The sequence below is a fragment of the Oryctolagus cuniculus genome, chromosome 7 (assembly GCF_964237555.1).
Source record: "Oryctolagus cuniculus chromosome 7, mOryCun1.1, whole genome shotgun sequence".
Taxonomy (NCBI): Eukaryota; Metazoa; Chordata; class Mammalia; order Lagomorpha; family Leporidae; genus Oryctolagus; species Oryctolagus cuniculus.
Window position 1 is genome coordinate 43,876,650 of NC_091438.1, and position 26,990 is coordinate 43,903,639.

The 26,990-nt window shown below is 49.8% G+C and overlaps 1 protein-coding gene across 12 annotated transcripts in view; it reads left to right on the plus strand.

Annotated features, from left to right (window-relative positions):
* ADAR (adenosine deaminase RNA specific) overlaps positions 1 to 26,990 on the plus strand; it is a 43,791-nt gene that overhangs the window by 11,197 nt on the left and 5,604 nt on the right. For 3 of the 12 annotated variants that reach the window (XM_070077621.1, XM_008264373.4, XM_070077620.1), the window contains exons 1-11: positions 5,718 to 5,921; positions 12,093 to 13,537; positions 15,860 to 16,043; positions 16,878 to 17,026; positions 17,507 to 17,651; positions 17,749 to 17,939; positions 23,647 to 23,794; positions 24,148 to 24,319; positions 24,784 to 24,877; positions 25,453 to 25,575; positions 25,868 to 26,001. In XM_070077621.1, coding sequence (XP_069933722.1) covers positions 5,907 to 5,921; positions 12,093 to 13,537; positions 15,860 to 16,043; positions 16,878 to 17,026; positions 17,507 to 17,651; positions 17,749 to 17,939; positions 23,647 to 23,794; positions 24,148 to 24,319; positions 24,784 to 24,877; positions 25,453 to 25,575; positions 25,868 to 26,001 — 2,800 coding nt within the window. In that variant the 5' untranslated portion in view covers positions 5,718 to 5,906. Of the gene's footprint in view, positions 1 to 5,617; positions 5,922 to 12,092; positions 13,538 to 15,859; positions 16,044 to 16,877; positions 17,027 to 17,506; positions 17,652 to 17,748; positions 17,940 to 23,646; positions 23,873 to 24,147; positions 24,320 to 24,783; positions 24,878 to 25,452; positions 25,576 to 25,867; positions 26,002 to 26,990 lie in introns of those variants that run through there. The other 9 variants (XM_070077626.1, XM_070077624.1, XM_070077625.1 and 6 more) reach the window with 4 other exon arrangements.

Here is a 26,990-nt window from a genome sequence, read left to right on the forward strand (position 1 = left end):
GCCTGCGCCGCGGCTCACTAGGCTAATCCTCCACCTTGCGGCGCCGGCACACCGGGCTCTAGTCCCGGTTGGGGCGCCGGATTCTGTCCCGGTTGCCCCTCTTCCAGGCCAGCTCTCTGCTGTGGCCCGGGAGTGCAGTGGAGGATGGCCCAAGTGCTTGGGCCCTGCACCCCATGGGAGACCAGGATAAGTACCTGGCTCCTGCCATCGGATCAGCGCGGTGCGCCAGCCGCGGCGGCCATTGGAGGGTGAACCAATGGCAAAGGAAGACCTTTCTCTCTGCCTCTCTCTCTCACTGTCCACTCTGCCTGTCCGAAAAAAAAAAAAATTTCCATTTGGGGGTCACAGCGCTTTGTGGGAATCTGATAGCTGTGAGCTGTCTCCGAAGGAAAAGGCTTGTGTTCAGGGTTTCATAGTAAGTTAAATATCCCAAATCTGAAATCCAAAATCCAAAACTTTTTGCATGCTGGCACAGTGTCACAAGGGAAAAATTCCATGCCATAAACTTTGTTTCATGTACAAAATTATTGAAAAATGTTGGATAAAATTACCTTCAGTTTATGTGTGTAAGATGTATATGAAACATAAATGGAGGCCAGCACCACGGCTCACTTGGCTAATCCTCCACCTGCGGTGCCAGCACACTGGGTTCTAGTCCTGGTCGGGGCGCCGGATTCTGTCGCGTTTGCTCCTCTTCCAGTCCAGCTCTTTGCTGTGGGCCGGGAGTGCAGTGGAGGATGGCCCAGGTCCTTGGGCCCTGCACCTACATGGGAGACCAGGAGGAAGCACCTGGCTCCTGGCTTTGGATCAGCGCAGCGCCAGCCATAGCGGCCACTTTGGGGGTGAACCAACGGAAAAAGGAAGACCTCTCTCTCTCTCTCTGTGTGTCTAACTCTGCCTGTCAAAAAAAAAAAAAAAAAAAAAAAAAAAAGAAAAGAAAGAAAGAAACATAAATGGAGTCTCATGTTTAGACTTGAGTCATGGGACCAAATATCTCGTTAGATTTATGTAAATATTTTGATATCTGAAAAAAATTAGAAATCCAAAATACTTTGGGTCCCAAGTATTTTGGATAAGAAATACTCAACTTGGTCTGCAGCCATACCACCCTGAACACACCTAATCTCCTCTGATCTCCGAAGCTAAGCAGGGTTGGGCCTGGTTAGGACTTGAATGGGAGAAATACTCAACTTGTTGATGTAATTGAACCCCTATATATTCTGTGTGAAGTAACACACTTATGAACAAAACACAAATACAACCTTAAGCCTTATGGCAGTTGTGGTAAGATGGTTGTTTACCAGAAAGTATAAAGTGCAAGTGTAAACATGCTGCAGAGCGGAGGAACCGGTGCTCATGGGGAGGGGGCTCTGGTTGGAACCCTTCCTGAGGAAGCATTGACCGCCAGGATCTGAAGGGTGGAAATAATAGCTGAATAAAAATCGAATTGGAAAAGGAAGGGAGACAGCATGTGGCAGGGGGAGAGAAAGCAAGACCCAGGAAGGCTGATGGGGGCAGGCAGGAGGAGGGAGAGGGACCAGCAGGGCCAGGCTATACAATGCCTTTGAGCCATCACATGCAGATTTTTGCCTTTATCCTAAGAGCATTGGGAAGCCATCAAAGTGCTTTTTTGTTAATGATGTAAATATTTGGTATGCATCAAAGATTCATGCAGCAAACACACAAGTTATTGAAGTACAGCAATGAAACGGACCCAATCCCCTCCTGTGCCAGATGTGCCAATGAATGCCCTCCTGTGTGAACCCATTACCCTCCTGTGCCAGACCCATACCTAGATGCCAGTCTCCTCTGGCTCCTGGCTCCTGGCTCCCTGTCTTCCCTCCCTCCTTTACACACTAGTGTGTCATTTTCTTGAGTTTCATGTCAAGATCAGATTTCTGTTTCCACAGACCACTCAGGCTGTGTTGAGAAGGATGGGTAGGCAGGAGGCCACAGACACCGGGAAGCCAGTTAAGAACTTGTAATCACACAAAACACAATTTTACCAGCAGCTCGTTCTGTTTTTTGTCTTGGAAATTTCTTTCACATAAGATTTTTATCATTTAAAAATATAAATCAATGAGACTTTCATGGAAAAAAAATAAAATGAGACAAAACAAGAAGTTACAGTTCCGCTGCACAGTGCTGAGAAGGCGGTACTGTGTGACCTTACTAAGAAATGGGCACTGTGACGGCACATGCCTGTTGTCTGTCAGAACTAGTCTGTGTTGGCCTTTCTCTGATCTCTCCCAACACAGCGATCCCTGGCGGCCATGCCAGGCCCACAACAGTACTGTTTGCACAGCCCGGCAAGGATGCTGTGTTAGTTTCTTATGACCAGCCACTGTCACAAATTACCACAAACCGGGTGCCTTGAAAAAACAGAAATCTGAAATCACTAACACTGGCTTGGAATAGGGGTGTGGGCAGGCCTATGCTCGCCCCCTCTAGAGGCACTAGGGCCTGGACAACCCAGATCATCATGACCAGTTAGGGAGTGGACCAGCGGATGAAGATCTCTCTCTCTCTCTCTCTCAGTCACTATGCATATTAGGTTAAGCCTCTGCCTGTGGTGCCAACATCCCATATGGGTGCTCATTCAAATCCTGGCTGCTCCACTTCTGATCTGACTCTGCTAATGGCCTGGGAAAGCAGCAGATGATGGCCCAAGTGCTTGGGCCCCTGCACCCATGTGGGAGACCTGGAAGAAACTCCTGGTTCCTGGCTCTTGGCTTCTGGCTTCAGCAAGGCCCAGCCCTGGCTGTTGCAACCACTTGGGGAGTGAACAGGGATGGAAGACCTTTCTCTTTCTCTCTGTGACTCTGCCTCTCAAATAAATAAAATGAATCTTTAAAAAAAAATTCTAAAAAAAAAATTTAGCAAGGACGGGACACCGAAAACAATTCAGTAGCTCTGATGCTAATGTGTCCCTCCCCACAACTGGGAAAGTCAGCCTGCTGAGGGCACATGTGAAGCTGCAGCATGGCAGTGCTGCGTGGAAGGCAGACTTCTGAGAATACAGAGTGAAGGCCCTGGGTAACTCATTTATAAGCACTTCATTCTAGAAGGTAACTCAATCACTCGACCTTTTGGCTATGATCAAGTGTAGAAGGTAACTCAATCATCTAGGCGGTTGATAAAGTGGCTCTAGGTGGCATGTACCCACAAAGCATTGCCTTGGGGTCTTTTCACAGTACAGCAGGTGGCTCCCCCAGGTCCCTGGGGAAGTGAGCCATTCTTTACAGGAAGGGCACCTGTGTCTGTGTGGTGCCTTTTTACACTGGGAAACCCTGGCAGGGCAGACACCAATGAATTAGCGCTGGAGGATGAAAGGGGATTTTTGTTGTGCTTGCTTCTCTGTATTATTTGAAGGGTTTAGCAGGGAACCCATTGCTTTAAGAGCTTCATCTGACTTGTTGAGTCCCCACCTTAGGCCACTCCTGACTTGGGTCAGCACCTCCCAACCCTGGGGGAGTTACAACAGGTCCTGAGAGTGAGGAAACGCTGATGAGTGAGCCTGTGCGGTTACCTGAGCTGCTAGGATTAAGTGACAAGAGCAGTTGTTCTTTCAAGGCATAAACCGACCCTTGGTTTAGGAAAGAAATTTCCTCTTTCTTTTTCACTGTCCCATCCTATGCTGCATGAAAATGGGTGGGGGAGCAGTGGTGCAACTTCCCCTACACAGCTGTTGTAACTAAAGCTTTTCTGGATCATTCTTGAAGAAGGGTTAAAGGCTTTCAGATTGTTTAGCCCAAAGGCAAGAAAACAGGGGTGATTACGACTTAATTCATAAACGGAGAAGAGAACATGGGGAAATGGGCTGGAGATGCTGCAGAAGAGTTCTTAGTTTTTTAATCTTTTAAATTGTGAAATATATAGCACGTGCGCGCGCGCGCACACACACACACAGAGAGAGAGAGAGACGGGGATTAAACACGACTGGATAACCTAATCAATGTTGGAAAGCCAACCCAAGTCAAGAACTGGACCATCCAGATAATTCCTTCCCTGTGAGCACGCCCTCCTCCTCTGTCCAGGTTACGACAGCCTGTCTTACAGAGGGCGTCCTGCAGTCACTCTCGCCTGGTTTGGGACCTACAGTATGTGGATTGCTGATCTCACTTAGCACTGTGTTTATATAATTTTCCACATTGTTGCATGTGGTTCTGATTCCTTTTATTTTTGTTGCCATGTTGTATTTCATCACAGGCATATGCCACTATTTAGTGATCTGGTCTACTTTTGATGGGTATCTGGTATTGTTTCCAGTTTGGAGACTTACAAATAAGGCAACTCTGAACTTCTTAGAGTGGGATTGCTGAATTGTAGAGTACAGGTATTCTCACCTTTTCTAGATAATGGCACACTGGTTTCCCCCAGTGAGTGGGAGCTACTCTGATCCCTTGGTAAGCACTGCCTCTTGGTGACTTGATGGGCAGTAACTCACTGTGGCTTTACTGTGCTGTTCCCTGATGTAATGAGATGTTTAACTCTCCCATTGTTTAACCTACTGAGCACTCTGTTACTCATTCAACTCACTGACCTCTGAAGGTCCAAAGTTGGAGGACACTGCCCCAAGAAGACTGGTTGCTCTGAAGGCAGATATGTGAGCAAGTGATCCATGATATTGTGAGGATTGTGAGGTGTCCTTCTTCCCACCCAACTGACAGCTGAAAATGGGCGCATTGCTGTGTCCTATTCTCAGTGCTTAACACGGACCAGGCACGCACTGGGCGCTCAGTGAGGGAGAGCGTGCTCTATCCAAGGCGATGTCCCAAGACTGCTTCACCAGGGGAAGTGTGTTGTGGGCCAGTAGATTGCACACAGGTGCTGAAGCTAGAAAGAGCACAGCCCCTGACTGATGAGCACTTAGGGGGATGGAAGGAGAGCAGAGGAGCTAATGCCCTGACCGCACTGTCTGGGAGGTCACCTAAGCAGTGGGCATTAACAGTGTTGAGATTAAACACAGAGGAAGAAATTTCTCACAGGCGAGGGCACCTGTTGAATACTGGAAGTGAACTGTAGAATTTTTTTCCGAGATGTCTTTTACAAAATCAAAAGTCGATAAATTTGACCACGAAATAAATTGAAGTTTTTCCTCTCTATAAGGAGTTCTTTTTGAAGGTAATGGTGTAACTTGAGCATGTGTAGAAGGAATTTTCCGCATCTAGATTTAGATTTAGATTTAGGAGCAGCTCCTGGCCTTATGCAAGCCTCAGTTTCTGTACCTGCAAAGTGAGAACAACAGTTGCCTTTTACGGCGCTGTGAAGACCCTCGCCTGGAGGTTTTATGATGCAGATCCTAAATTGCTGACGGCTGTTACTGTCTTGCTACTTTTTACTGGTGTGTCTGCCTACTTGGGCCTGTAATTCGGTAGTAGCCTCCTAGTCCGCAGCGGGAACTTTCGTTGGAAGACGACCCCCTCCCCCCCTTAAAGACCCATGGTCACATTCTTGCCCGCTCTGGGGGAGACGGGGCAGGCCTCCTGCGCTTCCCCCAGCGCGGGCCTTTGTCTCTTGCTGGGTCCCGCGTATTCCTGCGAGGGCTGCGCACCGGGAATTGGGGGCCCCCAACGCTCGGGGGCTCCCTCAGGGGCCGTGGCCCGGCTCCTGAGCTGAGGATTAGACTCCTGGCTGGAGCCGAGAGCAACCGCTCCCGCCGGATGGCCCAGGCCCCTCCCTCCAGGCCACACTTTGCGAAAGGGAAGGCTTTCCGAGGAAACGAAAGCGAAATTGAACCGGAGCCATCTTGTGGCCCAGCGCGCGCGAGCCGGCCCGGGCCGCCCTTCCGCCTCCCCGAGGGCTCCTGAGGGTGGGCGCGACCGCGACCGCTGGCGCAGTTGGGCCCTCCGAGTAGGGGGTGCAGCCGGCGGCCCGGCGGGGTCGGGCAATGCCTCCGGGGCGCCATGGACCCGCGGCAGGTAAGCCGGGCCGGGCGCGGAGCAGCGACCACCAGGGGCTAACTCTGTCGCTGACGGGCTCATACTTAACCTCGGCGTGCATTCGTGTTGCAGTGCGTGACACACGCATCTTGAGAGCGGGTGTGTGTCCTCTCGCCTCGCGGGATTGCCGTTCAGGGTTGGAATCCTGCCGCTAATTCTGAAGCTTGAACGGGGTGTGGAAGAGGGCTGCGGGGCAAGGCTGACTCACTGTCTCTGCTGAGGCCCTGTGCTGCTTCCACCCCCATACACACTTGTTCTACAGGACCCCTGCAGCAGCATCTGTTACTTTTAAGGGTTTGTTATTAATATTACCTGCTTGAAAGGCAGAGAGACAGAAGGATCTTCTTTGTGCTGGTTCACTCCCAAATGCCTACAACAGTCAGGGCAGAGTCAGGAGCTAGGAACACTCTGGTCTCCCACTTGGCTGGCAGAGACCCAACTGCTTGGGCCATCATCTGCCGCCAAGGGTGGATGGGAAGCAGAACGGCCATGAGTGGAGCTGGCGCTGACATAGGATGCAGGCAGCAGGCCCGCTCTTTCCCTCAGCAGCTGCCCTTCCTGCTCCTGAGGGGGCAGGGTATTGAACGTAGCCATTCTTACTGCTGATGAGAGCAAGTTTGTAACAGCTTTATTCACTGTAGCTAAAAACCTGCAAAAACTCAATGTCCTTCAGCAGGTTAAATTGGGATCTACTCAGCGGGAAAAGAAGAATGAACTGTTGATGTAGACAAAAACTTGGGTGGCTCTAAATGCCTTAGGTGAGCAAAGGAATCCAGATGCAGAAAGCCACATACTGTACCCATCCATTTGTTCCATTCTTGAACCAAAAAACCGAAACTTCTAGGGACAGAAAACAGATCCATGGTGCTGGAGGGCTGGGTATGGGAGAAGTTGATTATAAAGTGACTTAAGAAATTTTTAAAAGAACGTTTATTTATTTATTTGAATGGCAAAGGACCAGAGAGAGACAAATCTTCCATCAACTGGTTCATTCCTCAGATGGCTGCAGTAGCTGATGGGTGGTAGGGCTCAAGTACTCCAGCCATCATCCATCACTGCTTCCCAGGGAGCTGGATTGGAAGCTGATGAGCCAGGACTCAAACCTGCACTCCGACATGGGATGCACTGACCCTAAGAAATCTTTTTAGGGAAATAGAAATGCTATCTTTATTGATTGTGGTGATAGTTGTCAAAGCATAGAATTCTTTTATTTTTTTTTCTTTGAAGATTTAATTATTTGAAAGTCAGAGTTACACAGAGAGAAGGAGAGGCAGAGAGAGAGAGAGAGAGAGAGAGAGAGAGGTCTCCCATCCGCTGGTTCATTCCCCACTTGGCCTCAACGGCTGGAGCTGCACCGATCCAAAGCCAGGAGCCAGGAGTGTCTTCTGGGTCTCCCAGGTGGGTGCGGGGGCCCAAGGACTTGGGTCATCTCTACTGGCTCCCCAGGCCACAGCAGAGAGCTGGTTGGAAGTGGAGCAGCCAGGACTCGAACCTGCACCCATATGGGATGTCAGCACTGTAGGCGGCAGCTTTACCCACTATGTCACAGTGCCAGCCTCCAAAAACACAGAATTCTACACTAAAGAAGGTAACTTGTACTTAATGTGAATTATATCCCAGTTTTTAAAAGCTGTATCCAAGGGAACTTTAAAAAGTTTGTGGGAAAATGGTATTAAAAAGTTTATTTGAGTGTAAAAAATATTAAATACATGCATAGTTTTTCATAATATGTATTTTTCATGAACTTTTTGAACGCCCTCATGCGTGGCTTTCAAAAACTTTTTACACCCAAAGGAACTTTTTATTTTCCATGAACTTTCTGAAGTACCTATGTATGTACATGTACACACACACACACGTACTCACATGCACACATGCACGCATACACATATATTGTTTAAGCTCTTCTTGAAAAGAATTGAGGGGGCCGGTGCTGTGTGTAGTGTGTTAAGCCTCTGCCTGTGATGCCAGCATACCATATGAGCGCTGATTTGAGTCCCGGCTGCTCCACTTCCAGTTCAGCTCCCTGCTAATGGCCTGGGAAAGCAGTGGAGGATGACCTGAATACTTGGACCCCTGCCACCCATATGGGAGATCTGGATGGAGTTCCAGGTTCCTGGCTTCGACCTGGCCCAGCCCTGGTTGTAGGCAGCCATCTGGGGAATGACTCAGTGGATGGAACGTCTCTTTCTCTCTTTCTCTTCCTCTCTCTGTAACTCTGCCTTTCAAATGAAAAATAAATTAAAAAAAAAGATTAAGGACATCTGACTTGAAAGAAAAGCATTTCTTCACATGTACTGACATAGCACTCTGTGGAGCCTGCGTTGTAAAGGCAGAGATGCTTATCCCTTGATCCTAGACACATGGGACCAGACAGAGTGAGATTCGGGGGGAAAGGCTAATGATTGCTGCATTAGTTTGTGCGGTAATGGATAGGAAGTGGGAGAGGAGGACGGTGGGGGGTTTGGGGGTGATTGCTGTGGTTCCCCTTTCTTGTACCCACTATCAGTGGCAGTCTGCATGGCTGCTCTCAAGGGACAGTTTGGGATATAGGGGCCTCAAGGGGTTAAAAAAATCTTCCTCTAATCCTTCTTCCCTAAAACAGCCATTAACACATTCATGTACCATCTTGTCTTTCTTTTCTCTGTGTCCATTCTTGCATGCGCACACATGTACACACATACTCATGGGTTGTCCCCATTTTGTTTCCAAAAAAGATAACACATTACCCTGCAGCTTGCTTTTTTACAATTTAATATAGCATTCCTACTTTTTCTCCAAGTAAATACAAATGGATGTAATTTTTTTAAAAAAACTCTGTATTGTTCCATAATGGGAATGTATCCTAATTTCTTCAACTCTTCTATAAAAGAACATTCAGACGTTTTCCAGATCTTGGCCAAAAGTCGTAGTTCAAATCTTCTAGCATATAACTAGAAACTTTGCTTTCAAGCAAAGTTGTTTTTCCTGAGGTCACCCAAAGAGCTGATCAGAAACCCCCTGAAGTCTCTGTATAACTCAGTTCTGAGAGTTGGGCACTCTCTGTGTTCATTCACAGTGATGAGGGAGGAGGTGCAGCAAAAGGAACAAGAACAGTGATGTGTTTGCTTATGTGTGGTGTCTTTTTCATGCAGTCATTAATTCAGCAAATGTTGGTTCATGATCAACTTTGTGCCAGGTGCTAAATGGAAAGATAACTGAAATGAAGCCCTCGCCTCCTGGGAGCTCACCGGGGAGTCAGCTGCAGCCCCCCATCAATACTCTATTGGGATATTGGGAGTGGCGAGTTGAATGTAATTCCTAGGGCATTTATTGTATATCTTTCAGATATACTGTAATCTGTGTTTTTCTAAATCCAATAGCTGTGATAAAAAGTAAAGTTAATGTTGTAACAAGTGCCCAGTGGAAGTTCAAGGAGAGGAAACTCCTTGGGCTGGGAGAGGTGAGAGTCAGAAGTCTCTTGAAAAAAGTGGCATTTAAGGAGATCTGTAAGGAAGGGATCAGAGTTGCAACAGGCGGGGCACTAGAGGGAGACGCTGATAGTTTGGATTGTCATGTAGAGGGATGGAAAGGGAAGAGGCTTTGGCAGTAGCTCAGGTGAGAGGTAATGGTGAGGCTGAAACTGGAAAAAGACATATTTAAAAGACAATACAGAAATGGTGGACGAGACAGGACAAGGCAACTGCCTTGTTCAATGCAGGAGGTGAGGGAGGGAGGAGGGCAGGCACCCAGCAAAGATGGCTTAGGTTCCCAGCCTTTAGAACCTGGAAGAATGGTACCCTTAACACTAACAAGAACACCAGGAGGAAGTGTTGGATTTAAGGGGGATGATTACAGTAGTCTCCCAATCCACAGTTTCACTTGCTGTGGTTTCAGTTATCTTTGGTCAGTTGTGATCCAAAGATATTAAATGGAAAGTTCCAGAAATAATTCATACATTTAAAGTAGCATATGACTCCAAATAGCAGGATGAAATCTACAAGCATCTTATGGTGTCCTGCCTGGGATGTGAATCATCTTTTTGTCTAGTGTAGCCACACTGTGTGTGCCTGCCTTCTAGTCATTAAGTAACCTTGGTTATCAGATCAGCCATGGAGGAATAGCAAAGCTGTGTTTCAGTAACCCCTTCTTGTAACTTAATAGTGGCCTCAAAGCTCAAAAATATTGACGCTGGCAGTTTTACCACAGTAAAAGTACAGTTGTTCTATTAGTAGTAGTTGTTGTTAACCTCTTTGCCTCATTTATCATAGGGGTGTGTGTATAGAAAAAAAAAAAACAGTAGTTTTATTAGCATGTGGCATGGATCCCCTGCAGTTAAGAGGAGACTACTGTGCCATCTGAGATAATGGTGGGCTACCTAATGGATAGATGCTCTGTGTAGTTGGAAATGTAAGTCTCAAGCTTTGGCCCAGTAGCTGGAGATGGTGGATGTGAGTGCTGTGCTTAAGAGTACTAGTTTAGGTTGAGGAGAGTGGATTACACGGGAGGAGTCCTTAGACAAAACCTTGGGGCCAGTTATATAGAAGAGGTTGGAAGAAAGGGAGAGACAGGAAGAAGAGAGGTGAGAAGAGACCCTTGGTGCTGAGTCATTGAACCCTGGAAAGAGACTTGTATAAAGGCAGTGCCAAATCATCAGTGAGCAGATGGGTGTTTGCTGGAGTGAATTAGGCACCAGACAGGGAAAGCCCAGCTGGGGTTCAAGGCAAAGTCAGTGTCATTGTCCAGCACCTTTGGAAGCTCTGGAGAAGAAAAGGCACGTCTTGAGAGAGATGGGGACTGACCGTGAGACCCAGAATGGGGAAGATTCGAGAGTGGCTGACCGGCAGCTGTGGTAGGGTCACTGGAGAAGTTGTAGAAATACTGGGAAGTCACCATCGGAAAAGAGCCGGAGTCAGCCAAATGCAGCCCTGGGCTGGCTTTACAAATGTGACAACGTGTGGCCCTTTCCAGAAAGACTTCACCCAGCACAGGGGGAGTTTCAGTGTTTGAGGTGTTGATTGTGGCCTAGGATGGAGTAACTGTGACACAGAAGGAGTAGCTGAGCCAGCTGATCTTGTGGCTGACAGGTGGGGATGGGGCAGTCACTGGATAGAAGATGAGGAACCCATGGGAGAGTGAGGAGAGAGAATGCTACAATCCCCAGTGGGAGAGCAGAATGCTGAAGCTGTTGAAGAAGGGACCCTCTGCCTCTGGGGCCTTCAGGAGAGTCGGAGGAGGGGGACATAAAGCTGAAAGGCAGTTGCTGCGTATCGCCCCTTCCCCTGGCTGCACACCCTACCTCCAGTCCCACCAGTACCTCCTCCTCCTGCTTTCACCACCCTGCAGGGATCAGCAGTGGGGAGGAGGTGAGGGCAGAGGGTAGATGCTCTGTGTTCAGGTGAACGAGCGGCGAGCATGAGAACATGGGGTTGCCCTGGAGGCAGCTGTTGGGAGGTAGCCAAGGAGGGCAGGAGGACAGGGCTGAGGGGGCGAGGAATAGGTGAGCCTGGGTGGCTTAGGTGAGAGCATCGGGCCGGTTTCTGAGCCTGGGCACCGCACTGAGGAGTGAGGAGGAGCGCCCTATGCGTAAGGAAGTCCTCCAGCTCCTCTCAGATCAAGTGCCGGTCCTCCCAGGTTTGGGAAGGGCAGGTGGGTCTCTGTGGCCCGCCCCCATGTGAACTTCTTCCTGTTGCAGCCAAGAGGGCTTGTGCCGGCTGAGCCTGATTCGGGAAGGACTTGTGGCCTAGTCTGTTCCTTAGTCCCCTCACTCCTTTGGCATTTCCTGGTTGCTGTTCAGATTTTGTTTGTCTTCAAAACAAAATAACATTTGTTTTTCTGATTTAAAGGATAATTTTTTTATGGGTGAAAAATTTCCCTCTTGACCCTCTAAAACTATATGGGAGGGAAGAGAATAAGTTAGGTTGCTGGAGAGGCCATGCTGAAGTGTCAGAACTCGTGCTGCTGCTGCTGGAAGCGCTGTGGGCTTTGCCAGCTGCTCCCCTCCCCCACACTCCCCCCCCCCCAACTTCCAGATGGTGGGCCCTTGGGCTCAGTCACCCACTCAGGCTATTAGGGGTCAGGAACAGCACCCCGGGCAGAGAAGGGACAGGGGCTCCACAGGCTCACCCAGCAGCCTTGATTCACTTTCTCTTTTGCCATGTTGCTCTGCAGGGGTATCCCCTCCACAGATATCACCCGCGTCAGGCTCCAGGTTATGAGTACAGCAAGCTCACTTACCAGCAGCGGGACTCAGGATCTGCCATTCATTGTTTCCGACTCCAGCAAATAGGGTTTCTCAAGGGATTGCTCCCGGAAGTGCCCTTGACTGGAAAGCAGACACAGTCACTGCCGCCATTCCCCCCAGGACTCTGGCCAAGATTTCCAGGACTACCTGCCAGAGACAGGCAGCCGGAGATCTGGGGTGTCCCCAGGGACGTGCCCATCAGAAGGAGGGGGCTCCAGAGAGGGCTCCAGCACTCTTCGCCGCGTGGCAGGGTTCTGCCATGCAAAGGTGTTGACGGGCTTGCCTCACATTTCCAGGACCTCAGTATCAACCAGGATCAGGAGCAGAGGATCTTAGGGCTCTTGGAGGAGCTCAGGGAAGGGGAGGCTGTCTCAGCAAAATATCTGGCTGGGAAGCTCCGAGTCCCAAAGAAGGGAGTCAATCAAGCTCTGTACTCCCTGGCAAAGAGGGGTAAGCTGCGCCAGAAGGAAGGAAACCCCCCTCTGTGGAGCCTCGCGGTTTCAGTTCCGGCAGAAAACCAGCACAGCACAGCAGGCTTGGAACTAGCGCAAGAGGATCCAGATCACTGTAGCCAGGGAACCGCAAAGTCAGACCACAGTTTGGAAGCTGAAGATAGAAACCTCACATCTGGCTTAGAAGACTCTCCTGAGCCTCTGGACATGGCTGAGATCAAGGAGAAAATCTGCAACTACTTGTTCAAAGTGTCTAACTCCTCTGCCCTAAATGTGGCTAAAAATATTGGCTTCAGCAAGGCCCGAGATGTAAATGCGGTGCTGATTGATTTGGAAAGGCAGGGGGATGTCTACAGGCAGGGTGCAACCCCTCCCATATGGTATCTGACAGACAAGAAGCGAGAGAGGATGCAGATCAAGAGAAACACAAACAGCGTCGCCGAAACCGCTCCAGCTGCCGTCCCTGCCACCAAAAGAAACACAGAGCTCCCCGCTTGCAACTTACCCAGGTCCGATGCCTCGAATAACATGGTCACAGAAAAAGTGGAGAATGGGCAGGAGCCTGCCATAAAGTTAGAGAGTAGGCAAGAGGCCAGGCCAGAACCAGCGAGGCCAAAACCGCCCGTTTATCACAATGGCCCCTCCAAAGCAGGGTATGTTGACTTTGAAAATGGCCAGTGGGCCACAGATGACATCCCAGATAATTTGAATAGTATCCACGCAGCGCCAGGTGAGTTTCGAGCCATCATGGAGATGCCCTCCTTCTACAGTCATGGCTTGCCACGGTGTTCACCCTACAAGAAACTGACAGAGTGCCAGCTGAAGAACCCCATCAGTGGGCTGTTAGAGTATGCCCAGTTTGCCAGTCAGACCTGTGAGTTCAACCTGATAGAACAGAGTGGACCACCCCACGAACCTCGGTAAGAGACCACCCAGGAACAGTGCCTAGGGCTGGGGTCAGGCACAGTCACACCGGCTCAGTCACGAGCCACGTTGTGAGCAGTGTTGGTTGGCCACCATCTTTTCTCCGTCCTTTGCTTCCTTTCTCTTGGCTAAATTGCCCTTGATTGGCCCTTTCTCTGTGTTTCGAATAGGAAATCATGGCTGAGCGGGGGGGTGGAGTGACTGTTGGCTAAAGTGAAGCTGCTTTAGAAATGCTGGGCTTTCGTGCCTTGGTGCTGCGCCTACCTTCTAAGGCTGGAGGATGACTGAGCTCCCTTCTTGCCTCTGTGTACCGGCCTCCTCTCCTGAAGCCGAGTGCCTGAGAGTGCAGGAGCCGGTGGGTTGGGACAGGCTGCACATGCGCAGTGAGGGTGGGTTGTGCTGCCAAGCAGCCTCAGGTTGGCACTCCCCCGCCCCAGCTCCTGGAGAAAAGTTGGTGCCTGCCTGCCTGCCTGTCAGAGATGGTTCTGATTTTACACAGGGCTGGGCTTGCACTTGCTGCTCCTGGGCTGGGAAGTCCGAGTCTCAGGCAGCTGGCCCGGCCCTACACTATAGGGTCCTGCAGGCCAGTGGAGAAGTTTTTTAAAAAAAAGGATGGGTCCACTAAGGAGCCTCAGAAGGGCCTAGCAGAGAGCTGAAATCGCTGAAGCTGGCAAGGGCTGGTAGGGCTGGGAGAGAATGCCACTAACTTTTATCCAGCCCTGTGTTTGCTTCACAGCGTGATACATTCAGAGGAATGTGTCATTAGGCTATTTTGTCATGGTGCAAACATCATGGAATGTAATTACACAAGCTAAGGTGGCCAAAGTGCCACTATGCAACATAATCTTAGGGGATCACTGTCGCATATGTGGTCCGTTGCTGTGTGGCACATGACTGTATTTATCTAGGCTGGTTTCTGGGGGGTGTGGATTCCTGCCTGTGGCCTTTACTCCTTGTCTTGACCTCTTAATGATACCACATTGGCACTGCAGGGAGCTGTTAAGAAAAAGGGTATGTCCATCCAGAAATTGGTGTGGCTAGAATTAATGTGCTGTGTGGGGAGGAGAGTGTATGCCTGTTATTCTTTTTCTTTTTCTGCCATCCCGCCCCCCAAAGTTGGGATAAAAGTGGTAGGTTTTGGGGTCAGTCATTCTTTGGACTCTAGTTATAAGAAACATTGGTGTTGTGTCCAAGTGTTTCAGAAGACCCAGGAAATAAGTTGACCTACTTTCTAAAGGAAATTCCAGATTGAACAAAAAGCTGAACACATTTGAATTTTTTTTTTTTATTTGACAGGTAGTGTTAGAGACAGAGAGAGAGACAGACAGAGAGAAAGGTCTTCCTTCCGTTGGTTCATTCCCCAAATGGCCGCCACAGCCAGCACTGCGCCGATCCGAAGCCAGGAGCCAGGTGCTTCTTCCTGGTCTCCCATGCAGGTGCAGGGCCCAAGCACTTGGGCCATCCTCCACTGCCTTCCTGGGCCACAGTAGAGAGCTGGACTGGAAGAGGAGCAGCCGGGACTAGAACCAGCGCCCATATGGGATGCTGGTACTGTAGGCGGAAGATTAACCAAGTGAGCCACGATGCCAGCCCCATATTTGAATTTTAAAATAATTGTTCGAAAGATTGATTTATTTATTTGAAAGGCAGATTCACACACACACAGAAATTTTCCATCTGCTGGTTCACTCCCCTAATGACTGCAGCAGCCAGGGCTGGGCCAGGCTGGAGCCAGGAGCCTCCCCTGGGTCTCCCACGTGGGTGCAGGGCCATCTTCTGCTGCTTTCCCAGGCCATTAGCAGGGGGCTCTCAAACCAGCATCCATATGGGATGCTCAGCCCCTTTATCTGCTGTGCCACAATGCCTGGCTCTGAGAGTGAAGTATGTGTTAGAGTAGCTTGCAGACAAAAATGTGTCCCTGAAGCAGCAGGTGTCTTGTCTGGGAACATGCGGCTGGACTGCAAGCAGCCTCTCTTACCCTAAGAGCTTCCCTTGAGGAGGCCAGGCTAGCAGTGTTTAACTCATCTGTTGTTCCCACTTTCTTTCAGTGCATTGTTAGCAGGTGGTGGGTTCCCCTGAGCTAGTTTCCTATCACCTGAGGCTGTAGCTGTGGAAAGAAAGTCACTGGTTGCTGTGTTTCCAGGAAGAAGGGACAGGCTGAGCCTTCAGAGGGACAGGAGATCCTTGGCCTCTCCTCTGTCTCTCTGCCAGTTCAAAAGCCCCTCAGTGGAGCAGAAAAGTCCAGGGCGGAGCCTCCCTGGAACAGGTGGAGGGATGGCCTAGACTAGCGTTCACACATCTACTCACTTCCCGCTCAGGTTTAAATTCCAGGTTGTCATCAGTGGCCGAGAGTTCCCCCCAGCTGAGGCTGGCAGCAAGAAAGTGGCCAAGCAGGATGCAGCCATGAAAGCCATGACTATTCTGCTTCAAGAAGCCAAAGCCAAAGACAGTGGGAAATCAGAAGACTCGTCCTGCTCTTCCGCGGAGAAAAACTCGGAGAAGGTAGGTGTCCCGCCCTCTGGGAGGAGGGCAGTGCACTCTTGATGTGTGCGAAGCATCAGGACTTTAACTGACGCTCTTATTGCAGCCCCGGCCGAACCAGCACAGCCTCTCAGACTCGGCTCCCCGCACTTCCCTCTGCCCAGCCCCCCTCACCACCCCACCATTCTCCTCTCATACCCAGTTCTTTTTTACGCTTCCCCTGCCCCTATATAACTGGATTTACAGAACTTCAGAGTTGAAACAGACCTGAGGGGCGGTGCCCTGGCTCACTTGGTTAATCCTCCACCTGCAGTGCCAGCATCCCATATGGACGCCTGGTTCTAGTCCCAGCTGCTCCTCTTCCAGTCCAGCTCTCTGCTGTGGCCCAGGAAAGCAGTAGAGGATGGCCCAAGTGCTTGGGCCCCTGCACCCGCATGGGGGACCAGGAAGAAGCACCTGGCTCCTGGCTTCGGATTGGTGCAGTTCTGGCTGTAGCAGTCATTTGGGGGGTGAACCAAAGGAAGGAAGATCTTTCTCTCTCTCTCTCTCTCTCTCTCTCTCTCTCTGTCTATAACTCTACCTGTCAGATATTAAAAAAAAAAAAGAAAGAAAGAAACCGACCTGAAAGATGGCAGGGTCCAGCTCTCTCTTGGGAGATAAATGAGCCCCAAAATGTTAAATCACCTGTCCTTTCCTGCATTGCCTAGAAAGTCCTCAGCAGCCCCTCTCGCTTCGGGGAGCCGCTGAGACCCTGACACTGATAGAAATTCTCCTGTCCCCGTCCCTTCTGTCGTGAGGGACTCACTAACCAGTGTTTTCTTGGTTTTTGTCTTTCCTGCCTCTCATTCTCTCCAGGCTGCAGAGCCTCAGCCCAGTGCTCCTTCAGCAGTGCCCCTGTTTTCTGGAAAGAGTCCTGTCACTACGTTGCTTGAGTGTGTGCACAAGCTGGGGAGCTCCTGTGAATTCCGTCTCCTGTCTAAAGAAGGCCCTGCCCATGACCCCAAGTATGTCCTGTTTCTTTGCCAAGGTTTTCTCTAAAAGCACAGGTTCATTTTCCTCTTTCCTCCTCACTGAGCGATTTCCCCTGTCTCCGTGTGGGAGAAGGGGGCCTCGAGCGCCTGATCGCTGCTTGTGGACCAAGCCCCAGGGAGGTCCAAGGCTTGGAAGTCACCGTTAGGGAACAGAGAGGTACAGGACGAGGGCAGATCTGAGGAGCCGCTGCTGAGGTCTGTAGACTTACGTGTTCAGGGGAAAAGGGCTTGGAGGAGGTCAAAGTGGGTTGACCTGGAAGTGTTGATGAAAGGGGTTAGCCGGGCCAGGAAAAACCAAGGGCTGGAGGTGGGTGAAGGGCGCTGGCTTAAGGCAGAAATGACCATGAGACATGACAGCGCAGAGGTGATGTGTGCAAGACATTGCAGTAGCAAAGGAGGGCTGGGCAAGTCTCCTCGGTTGAAATCTTAATCCTCTCTCTCACCGTCTATCAGGTTCCAGTACTGTGTTGCAGTGGGTTCCCAGACTTTTCCCACTGCAAGTGCCCCCAGCAAGAAAGTGGCAAAGCAGATGGCGGCAGAGGAAGCCATGAAGGCCCTGCAGGAGGAGGCAGCCAACCCCACAGCCTCTGATGACCAGGTGGGGCTCGTTTAACAGCTGAGTGGTTTAGAATGCAGGGGCGTCCCTGAGGGATTCCTGAAGTGCTTATGCTTCTCTTTGGCTAATTCTCCTGTAGTCCGGCGGTTCAAACACAGAGTCCCTTGAGGCCTTGGAGTCTGGCCTGCCCAGCAAAGTGCGGAAGGTTGGGGAGCTCGTCAGGTACCTGAACACCAACCCCGTGGGCGGCCTGCTGGAATACGCCCGCTCCCACGGCTTTGCTGCTGAGTTCAAGTTGGTTGACCAGTCCGGACCTCCTCATGAGCCCAAGTGAGTATCCCAGCCCTGGCCACAGCTGTATGTCACCTGTGTGATGGTTGCAACCCAGGGACAGAAGGGATGGGCTTTTGCTGTCAATGACAGAGCTGAGGGAAGCAAGTACAACCCTGTCTCCATAGTCTCGTAGAAGACATAACATCAGCCATCTTGGGATATAGTTAGCCTTCCAGTGAGCTGGATCCTTTGGAATTTTTTTAACTAATTGTAATTTTAAAGGAATATTTATACATATGTGTGTACATAGAAAATCATTCAAACTGATTGAAAAAATTTACAATTAAAAGGGCTAATTTCTATTCCAGCCTCCTAATTTCCCTTCTCAGACCTCTATACTGTTACCAGTTACTTGAGACCTTTGAAAAGTTTCTGAACATGATTCACACATTTTCCTTTCTTTCATTATCATAAACAAAAATAAGTATGTATCACAGCTTCCACTCTATTCTGTGACTCCTTTACTTACCAGTGAATCTTAGAGATTATTATAGTTTCAGCACTGTATATAGATCTAGCAGACTCTTGCATTGATTAGATGCTCACAGCTTTAAAATTATTCGTTAGCCGTGGAGTTGTGATACAGCGGGTTAAACCACCTCTTGGAACGCCGGCATCCCATGCTGGAGTGCTAACTATTCTGCGTCTCATCCAGCTTCCTGTTAATGTGTCCTGGGAGGCAGCAGTTGGTGACTCAACTACTTGGGTACCCGCCACCCATATGGGAGACCCAGACAGAATTCCCAGCTACTGGCTTTGGCCTGGTCCAGCCTTGGCTGTTGGGAATGTTTGGAGAGTGGACCAGTCGATAAGAATCAATCTCTCCTCTTCTCCACACCTTTAAAGTAGATGAGAGTAAACACATTTTTTAAAAAGTATTCATTGAGGTCAGTGTTGTGGCTTAGCAGGTAAAGAAAGCCACCACATGCTTCCTTGGCATCCCATTTGTGTGCCAGTTCATGTTCCAGCTGCTCCATTTCCACTCCAGCTCCCTGTTAATGGCTGAGGGGAATCAGCAGAGGATGGCTCAAGTGTTTGGGCCCCTGTCACCACGCAGGAGACCAGGATGAAGCTCCTTGCTCAGCCCTGGCTATTGTGGCTCCCTGGGGAGAGAACCAGTAGATGGAAGATCTCTCCCTATTTCTTTCTCTCCCTCTCTCTGTAACTCTGACTTTCAAACAAATAACTCTTTAAAAAAATTGTTGAGATATAAAGGCCTTTTCTAAAAATCATACTTAATGTATCACAACCCAGTTTAAGAAACAGAATAACACCATTACCTCTTTTTTGTTTTTTGTATTTTTTTTAAGATTTTCTTTATTTGAGAAGTAGAGTTATAGACAGTGAGAGGGAGAAACAGAAAGAAAGGTCTTCTTTCCACTGATTCACTCCCCAAGTGGCCGCAACTGCTGGAACTGTGCCGATCCAAAGCCAGGAGCTTCTTCCGGGTCTCCACGTGAGTGCAGGGGCCTAAGGACTTGGACTGTCTTACTGCTTTCCCAGGCCATAGCAGAGAGCTTGATTGGAAGAGGTGTAGCCAGGACTAGAACCAGCACCCATATGGGATGCCAGTGCCACAGGCGTAGGATTAACCTGTGCCACAGTGCTGGTCCCACCATTACCTGGCCATTGTAGCCATTTGGGGAGTGAACCAGAGGATGGAAGACCTCTCTCTGTCTCTCTTTCTCTCTGTAACTCTGCCTTTCAAATAAATAAATCTTTTAAAAAAAGAAAAATGGTATCTTAATGGAGTGCAAAAATTAGTCAACATTAGGATATTTATTATTAGTGCATCAGGGGAAAAAAGTCATCCCTATATCCCCATAGATTTCAAAAAGACATTTAGTAAAATTCAGTGTTCATTCAGATTGGAAAACCAATCTGTCAATAAGTAGAAATTATTGAATATCTTCCTAGCCTGAAAAGAACACATGTCTAAAGTCAGAAGCCAGCAGCTTAATGAGATTTATTTATTTATTTGAAAGGCAGAGTTAGAGAGTGAGATCTTCCATTCACTGCTTCACTCCCCAAATGACCACAACAGCTGGAACTGGGCTGATCTGAAGCCAGGAGCTTCTTCCAGGTTTCCCTTGTGGGTGCAGGGTGTAAGTACCTGGGCCATCTGTTGCTTTCCCGGGCGCATTAGCAGGGAGCTGGATCGGAAATGGAGCAGCTGGGACTTGAACTGCTGCTCACAGGAATGCAGGCCTCACAGGCAGCAATTTAACCTGCTGCACCACATTGCCAGCTTCTCTTAGATTTTCTGTTAAGGAATTCTATAGAAGTTAATCATCAATTTAAAAATAGATAATTTAAAATTTCTATAGAAATTATTATTTGCTAATCATATAATTGTACATCTGGGATACTTAAGACAAAACTGGAGAAATACTAAAGACAAAGAATTATAAAGCAGGGGAGTATACAACAATATTTAAGAATCTTTTCTGTAGGTAACAATAAGCAATTGGGAAATGTATTGGAGGAAAATGCCTTATTATAACAGCAACTAAAAAGATAGACTGTCCAGGTGCAGTCCTTGAAGGAAACATACATAAGTAGAATGCTTATGAAGGATAGAAAGGAAGTCTTGATTAAATGCTGAGGAAATGTATTTTTTTAAAGATTTATTTACTTATTTATCTGAAAGTCAGTTACATAGAGAAGGAGAGGCAGAGAGAGAGAGGTCTTCCGTCTGCTAGTTCACTCCCCAATTGGCTGCCACGGCCGGAGCTGTGCTGATCCGAAGCCAGGAGCTTTTTCTGGGTCTCCTACATGGGTACAGGGGCCCAAGCACTTGAGCCATCTTCTACTGCTTTCCCAGGCCATTGCAGAGAGCTGGATCGGAAGGGGAGCAGCTGGGACTCGAACTGGTGCCCATATGGCAGGCAGCATCTTTACCTGCTACACCGTAGCATCGGCCCCGGAAATGTATTTTTAATAGATTGAAAGAATCTATTTTACCGATAGCAGCTCTCCCCAGATAGATTTGTGCATTGAATGTGATCCCAACAAAACATCACTATAATATACTTTAGAAGTAGAAAACTTGATTCTGAAGTTCTTATAAAAAATAAATGTACAAGAATGGCAGCTAGGAGAATCCTGAAAAAGAAGAGAGATAAGGCATAAAGTAATGGTGTGCCGGCCTGTGAGTAGAAAGGCAGCGCAGTGGACACTGATTGGGACACCTGAAGGTAGGGACAGACAGAGTGAGAGTCATATGTGTTAGGAAGATGAGGCTTCAGCCAGTGGGGAAATGATGGATTATTGCACAGTAGTGGTAGAACTGCTGACGATTCCATCTTGAAAACAAATTTTTTGAAAGACCAGAACTTTGTGTTTGTCTCCTACCCTACACATGAACTCTAACAGACCCAGGATTTAAATGCAAAATAAGTGAAATAATAAAATCACTAGATAGAAAGCAGGGATGATTTTAGAAAAGCAAAACCTCTCCAATCAAGACACAGAGCTTACCTTCATAACAGAGAGAGCCCAGGAGACGAGGTGGTGAGAGGAAACTGGCGCGTAGCAGAGGGATCATTGGAGCGAGAACACTGGTAATAAACCGCAGCCCAAGGGCTAATTTCTTTAGAAATTACTAACTTTTATTTATTAATTTTTAGTTATTTCTAAAGAACTCCTCACTGAGAAAAATAGACAATATGAATTTTACATTCATTAAACAAAAGAATGAATAAATGAAAAGGTGCTCAACCTCCTTGTGTAATCAGGCTTACTCTTTGACAGTGATTCATCATCTAGCACTATAGCCAGGGAGAGGAGTGCCTTCAGTCTGTCATTGCCAGCCCGAACTCACACACACACACACACACACACACACACACACACACACAATGTACGTGACGTACTTGCTACAGAAATGTGCATCCTGCGTGGTTGATGATAGCCAGAAACTTGAAGTGTTCTAGAGTTCTGTCACTTCCTTTATAAGGAAACTGTAGGGAGTCGTAGACTGCGATGAAAACGGGGAAGGCGCCGGTACGAAATGCTCTCCGGGGTCCGTCGCGGAGTGAGAGGATGAGGAGTGACGGGAGGAGAGAGCTGCAAACTCTGCCGACACACTGTGTTCTTGAAGGGTTCCAAGAAAAAACTGCAAACTGCGTGCCTCTGCGGAAGGACAGACTTCACTGTGTGCTTTCTTGGAATTTTTACCTATTGGGGCCCAGTTTTTCAGTCTTAAAACGTAAGGAGAAAAGGGTCAGGAAATAGTATGTTATTTTCAGTTTCTTTAATAGTGAGTAACATCATTCTTGTGTTCACGTTTGTACGTGATTTGCCTTTCCTCTTCCTCCGTCTAGTTGTCCATGCCCTTATCTGCTTCTTAGTGGTGGTTTATTGGCCAACTCACACAATAACAGATTGCTTCCTTCATGTGAGCTCTGCTGGCTCCTCTTTCCTGACTTCAGATATCTGAGTGCTAGAAGACCAGTTAGTTTATGTCTCTAGCCTGGAGAGAGCCAGATTCCTCTATCCAGCTGCCTTCCTGTCACTTCTTCTTGGGTTTAAACCCCTAACACAACATGTCCAAAACAAGATTCTTGATTTTTCCTCCTTTACCCTCTTTTCTCCTGGTCTTTACCACCTCGGCAACACCACTCAGATGCTTGAGCCAAACCCTGAGCTATCTTTTCGTCACTCCCTTCACATCTTTGGCCAACCCACCCTTAAGCTCTGTTGGTTGCACCTATGGTATCTTCACCAAGTCCAATCCAGCTCCCAGCTAATGTTCCTGGGAAGGCAGAGAAGTACTGCCTGAGTCCTTGGGCCCCTGCCACCCACGTGGGAGACCTGAAAGAAGCTTCTGGCTCCTATATTTGGCCCAGCCCTGGACATTGTGACCATTAGGGGAGTGAGCCAGCGGATGGAAGCTGTCTCTGTCTGTTTCTCCCTCTCTCTCCTTCTCTCTAACTATGCCTTTCAAATAAATAAAAATAGATCTTTAAAATGAAGGAGACAGTGGGCCGGCGCCGTGGCTCAATAGGCTAATCCTCCACCTTGCGGCGCCGGCACACCGGGTTCTAGTCCCGGTTGGGGCGCCGGATTCTGTCCCGGTTGCCCCTCTTCCAGGCCAGCTCTCTGCTATGGCCAGGGAGTGCAGTGGAGGATGGCCCAGGTGCTTGGGCCCTGCACCCCATGGGAGACCAGGAAAAGCACCTGGCTCCTGGCTCCTGCCAGGATCAGCGCGGTGCGCCGGCTGCAGCGGCGGCCATTGGAGGGTGAACCAACGGCAAAGGAAGACCTTTCTCTCTCTGTCTCTCTCTCTCACTGTCCACTCTGCCTGTCAAAAAAAAAAAAAAAAAAAAAAAAAAATGAAGGAGACAGGCCCAGGCCTTTGTAGGTGATAGCACAGTGCCTGCTCAGAAGTTAGTGAGTTGAGTTTATCACATGCAGTTGTGTAACCACCTTCAACTTAGGGCAAGTAACACTGCTTTTTTCATTTACAGTGATGATGAAGTACGTTTGCATTTTTAGAAAGTCAGTTTGGGGAACGACCTGGATCTAACAACAATCATGTCATGATCCATGAATGACCATAATCTGGGAAATTCTGCCTTAGAAACCGCTGTTAAGGGGCCCTTGTGTCTGCAGGTCTGGCCACATCGTAAGCAGAATGAAACCTCCCTGGAAGAGCTGTCAATATCTAATGTTTGTCTTTATCCCCACTTCTCATGCAAAGGTTTGTTTACCAAGCAAAAGTTGGAGGTCGCTGGTTCCCAGCCGTCTGCGCACACAGCAAGAAGCAAGGCAAACAGGAAGCAGCAGATGCGGCTCTCCGTGTCTTGATTGGGGAGAACGAGAAGGCAGAACGCATGGGTTTCACAGAGGTAACCCCAGTGACAGGGGCCAGTCTCAGAAGAACTATGCTCCTCCTCTCCAGGTCCCCAGAGGCACAGCCAAAGACAGTTAAGACGTCTACTTTTGGTGCTCTCTTTCTTGTGGGGGGAGGGGGTTCTGCTGACTCCTCCCTGGGTGGAGCTGGCACTTAACTTGCTGCATCGTGTGAGTTATTCCTAGGCTTTAATGTGAGCCCTAATTGAACATATAAGTGGGACTCTTGGTGTGAGGGGAAAGGTGACTCCCGAGGCGAGCAGAACACGATCGATGTCCCTGGCCGCCATGAAGCATGGTGGACGCAGACATGGCTGCCAGGTCCTGACACAGCCTCCTGTCCCCACAGCTTCCTCTCACCGGCAGCACGTTCCACGACCAGATCGCCATGCTGAGTCACCGGTGCTTCAACGCTCTCACCAACAGTTTCCAGCCCTCCCTGCTGGGCCGCAAGATCCTGGCTGCCATCATTATGAAGAAGGACTCCGATGACATGGGCGTCGTCGTCAGCTTGGGGACTGGTAAGTGAGGGCTTCCCTGAGTGCCCGGAAGTGGGTCCTCCTGGTCTCCTGCAGTCCACATGGGTGTGTCCAAGGCAGGGAGAAAAGACTGCTAACGGAGGTCAGGCATCTCCAGTCTAGAAGCCCCAAATCCAGAGTGCTCAACTCTGAACCTCTGAGCACCAACCTAATGTGTACTGGAGTTCAGATTTTCAGGTTAGGGATTCTACTGCAAAAATCAAAACTATCCAACCTCTGGGATCTGACACCTCCGGGCCCAAGCATTTCCAATTAGAGGTGCTCAACTCGCATTCATTCTCACCACAGCCAGCGCAGAGTGGGTGCTGAGTTCCTAGGGGGCACCAGGTGGGCGGCAAGGGTCTGGTGGCCCGAGGCTGCTTCTGCTTTCAGCTGTGAGGACACATCCCTGTCCCCCGTGGTTTTTGCCTTTGATGATTCCATTGCTGGTTCCAACATGCCCCCAGGGAATCGCTGTGTGAAAGGAGACTCTCTCAGCCTGAAGGGAGAGACGGTCAATGACTGCCACGCCGAAATCATCTCCCGGAGAGGCTTCATCAGGTGAGCGGGCGCCCGTGCTGACAGGTGGCTGGGGCGGGCCTGCCGCCCAGCTGTCCCAGGGCTCACGGCACCCGTCGCCTGCGTCCTGCTGCCCAGCCTGTTGTCAGGGCTCTCCTTGCTGCTGCTGCTGCTTCGTGCCTGTTGTGAAAAACGCAAAGTGACTCTCAGTCCTCCGGGCCTTGAGGCTGCGGCCGCCTTCCTTCTGCGTTTGAAGACCTGCGTGCCCCGGCAGCCTTCTCCGCTTCACCTGCTCTTTCATTCACGAAGGGACAGGCTCGGGGGGAAGCAGCAGCCTCCTGTTCCCCTGGAGTCCATTTGTCCCGCCCCAGAATCCCTGTGGCCACCATAGAGAGGAGCCCTCAGCAGAACTGAGACTGAGCCAGAAGGCTGGCTCTGCCGTAGGCGCACTGGGGCCTCGCAGGCAGGGTTCCCAGCGCCTCTTGCCACCGGAAGCTGGTGCCGGGCTGTGTTCTTAGGGTTTCTGCTTACCTGGGGGTCATGTAGGGCCAGCTCTTAGAAGCAACTGCTCTTGCCAGAATCAAACCTATCTTTCTAACCAGGCTTTGTTTCCGTAGGTTTCTCTACAGCGAGTTAATGAAGTACAACCCCCAGACTGCGAAGGAAAGTATATTTGAGCCTGCTAGGGGAGGAGAAAAGCTCCAGATAAAAAAGACTGTTTCATTTCATCTCTATATCAGGTCTGTATGGTCTCTGTTGCTGTCAGAGCGCGCCCTGCCAAGCTCCCAGGACTGAGTATCCTAACACGTCCCTGGCTCCCCGGTCAGGCCTCACACGATAGAGCACCCCGCATGGCGTGTGCACTGTGTGCCCTGGGTGCAGCCATTCTCACAGACGCCGCTGCCACCTCCAGGCTCACGGGGTGGGCTTCAGGAAATGTCCCTTGTTTCTGCCAGCTGGTCTGGGAGCCCCCGGAAATGGAGGGCGGTTGTTTCCGGGTGAGCTGTAACAGAGGCCCCGCTTCTCCTGCAGCACTGCTCCCTGTGGAGATGGCGCGCTCTTTGACAAGTCCTGCAGTGACCGTAATGTGGAGAGTACAGATTCTCGCCACTACCCGGTCTTCGAGAATCCCAAGCAAGGCAAGCTACGCACCAAGGTAGAGAATGGTGAGTGCCACGTGACCCTCACGCGTCCCACGGGAGGCTCTGTGAGACTGCCAGGTCTTCGCTGTTCGTCACTGGGCCCCAAGGCGGGGTGGACGGGGAAGGGAAGATCAAGGCTCCACTCTGAATTTGTTCTTTCAGAGGATCTCCCAAGCATACAGGAGGTGGAGGTACCAACCTGGAGCTCAGCCTGGCAATAAACTCACGGGAGTGCTCCTCCTGTAGGGTCTTCCCAGCCGTGCGAGTGGAAGGGACCCCCTTGGAGAGGGCAGGGGAAAGGGGAAGAGAGGGATGCAGAGCCTTGGCGAGGCGGTGACTCCCTCCGGTCCTGCTGTCCACTGGTTCCACACCCTGTCCACCAGCTCCTCCTCCTGTCTTGTCCTCTGCTGTCTCCCTGCCGTCTCCTCAAATCACCCGATTCCCTTCAGTCCTCGCGTGGTTGATCACTTCCTTGCTAAGTGCCCTGAGGTGTTAGCACAGGACCCAGCCATTCACTGGGGCTAGCGCACAAATGCTGGTGGTAGCATCATGCATAATAGCCACACAAAGCAGAAACCGCGCTCGTGGCCTCAGCTGGTGCCCGGATGGATGAAACATGACCAGTTCACACAGTGTAGGGGTGCTGGCCAGAAATGAAGCTCTGGTTGAGCCTGCTTACACCCTGGGGGAGCCTTAGAAGAAGTGTTAAGTGGAAAAGGCCAGTGACAAAAGATGACACATTGCAAGATCCCATTTATATGAAACATCAAGAATGGACAGATGCATACAGACAGAGACTAGTGATTGCATGGGACGGGAGCAGCTGGTGGGACGCTTGGAGTGCCTTCCCGAAGGCAGGCTTCCTGTGGGTGCGGGAGTACCCTGCCGCTGACGGTGGCAAGGGCTGCACGGCCCTGAATCTGCTGAGCCTCACTGCATCCTGTGGTGCATGAGTTACATCGCAGGCGAATTGCGATTTAAAACAAGCGCACACCCAGCAGTGGTTTCCCACC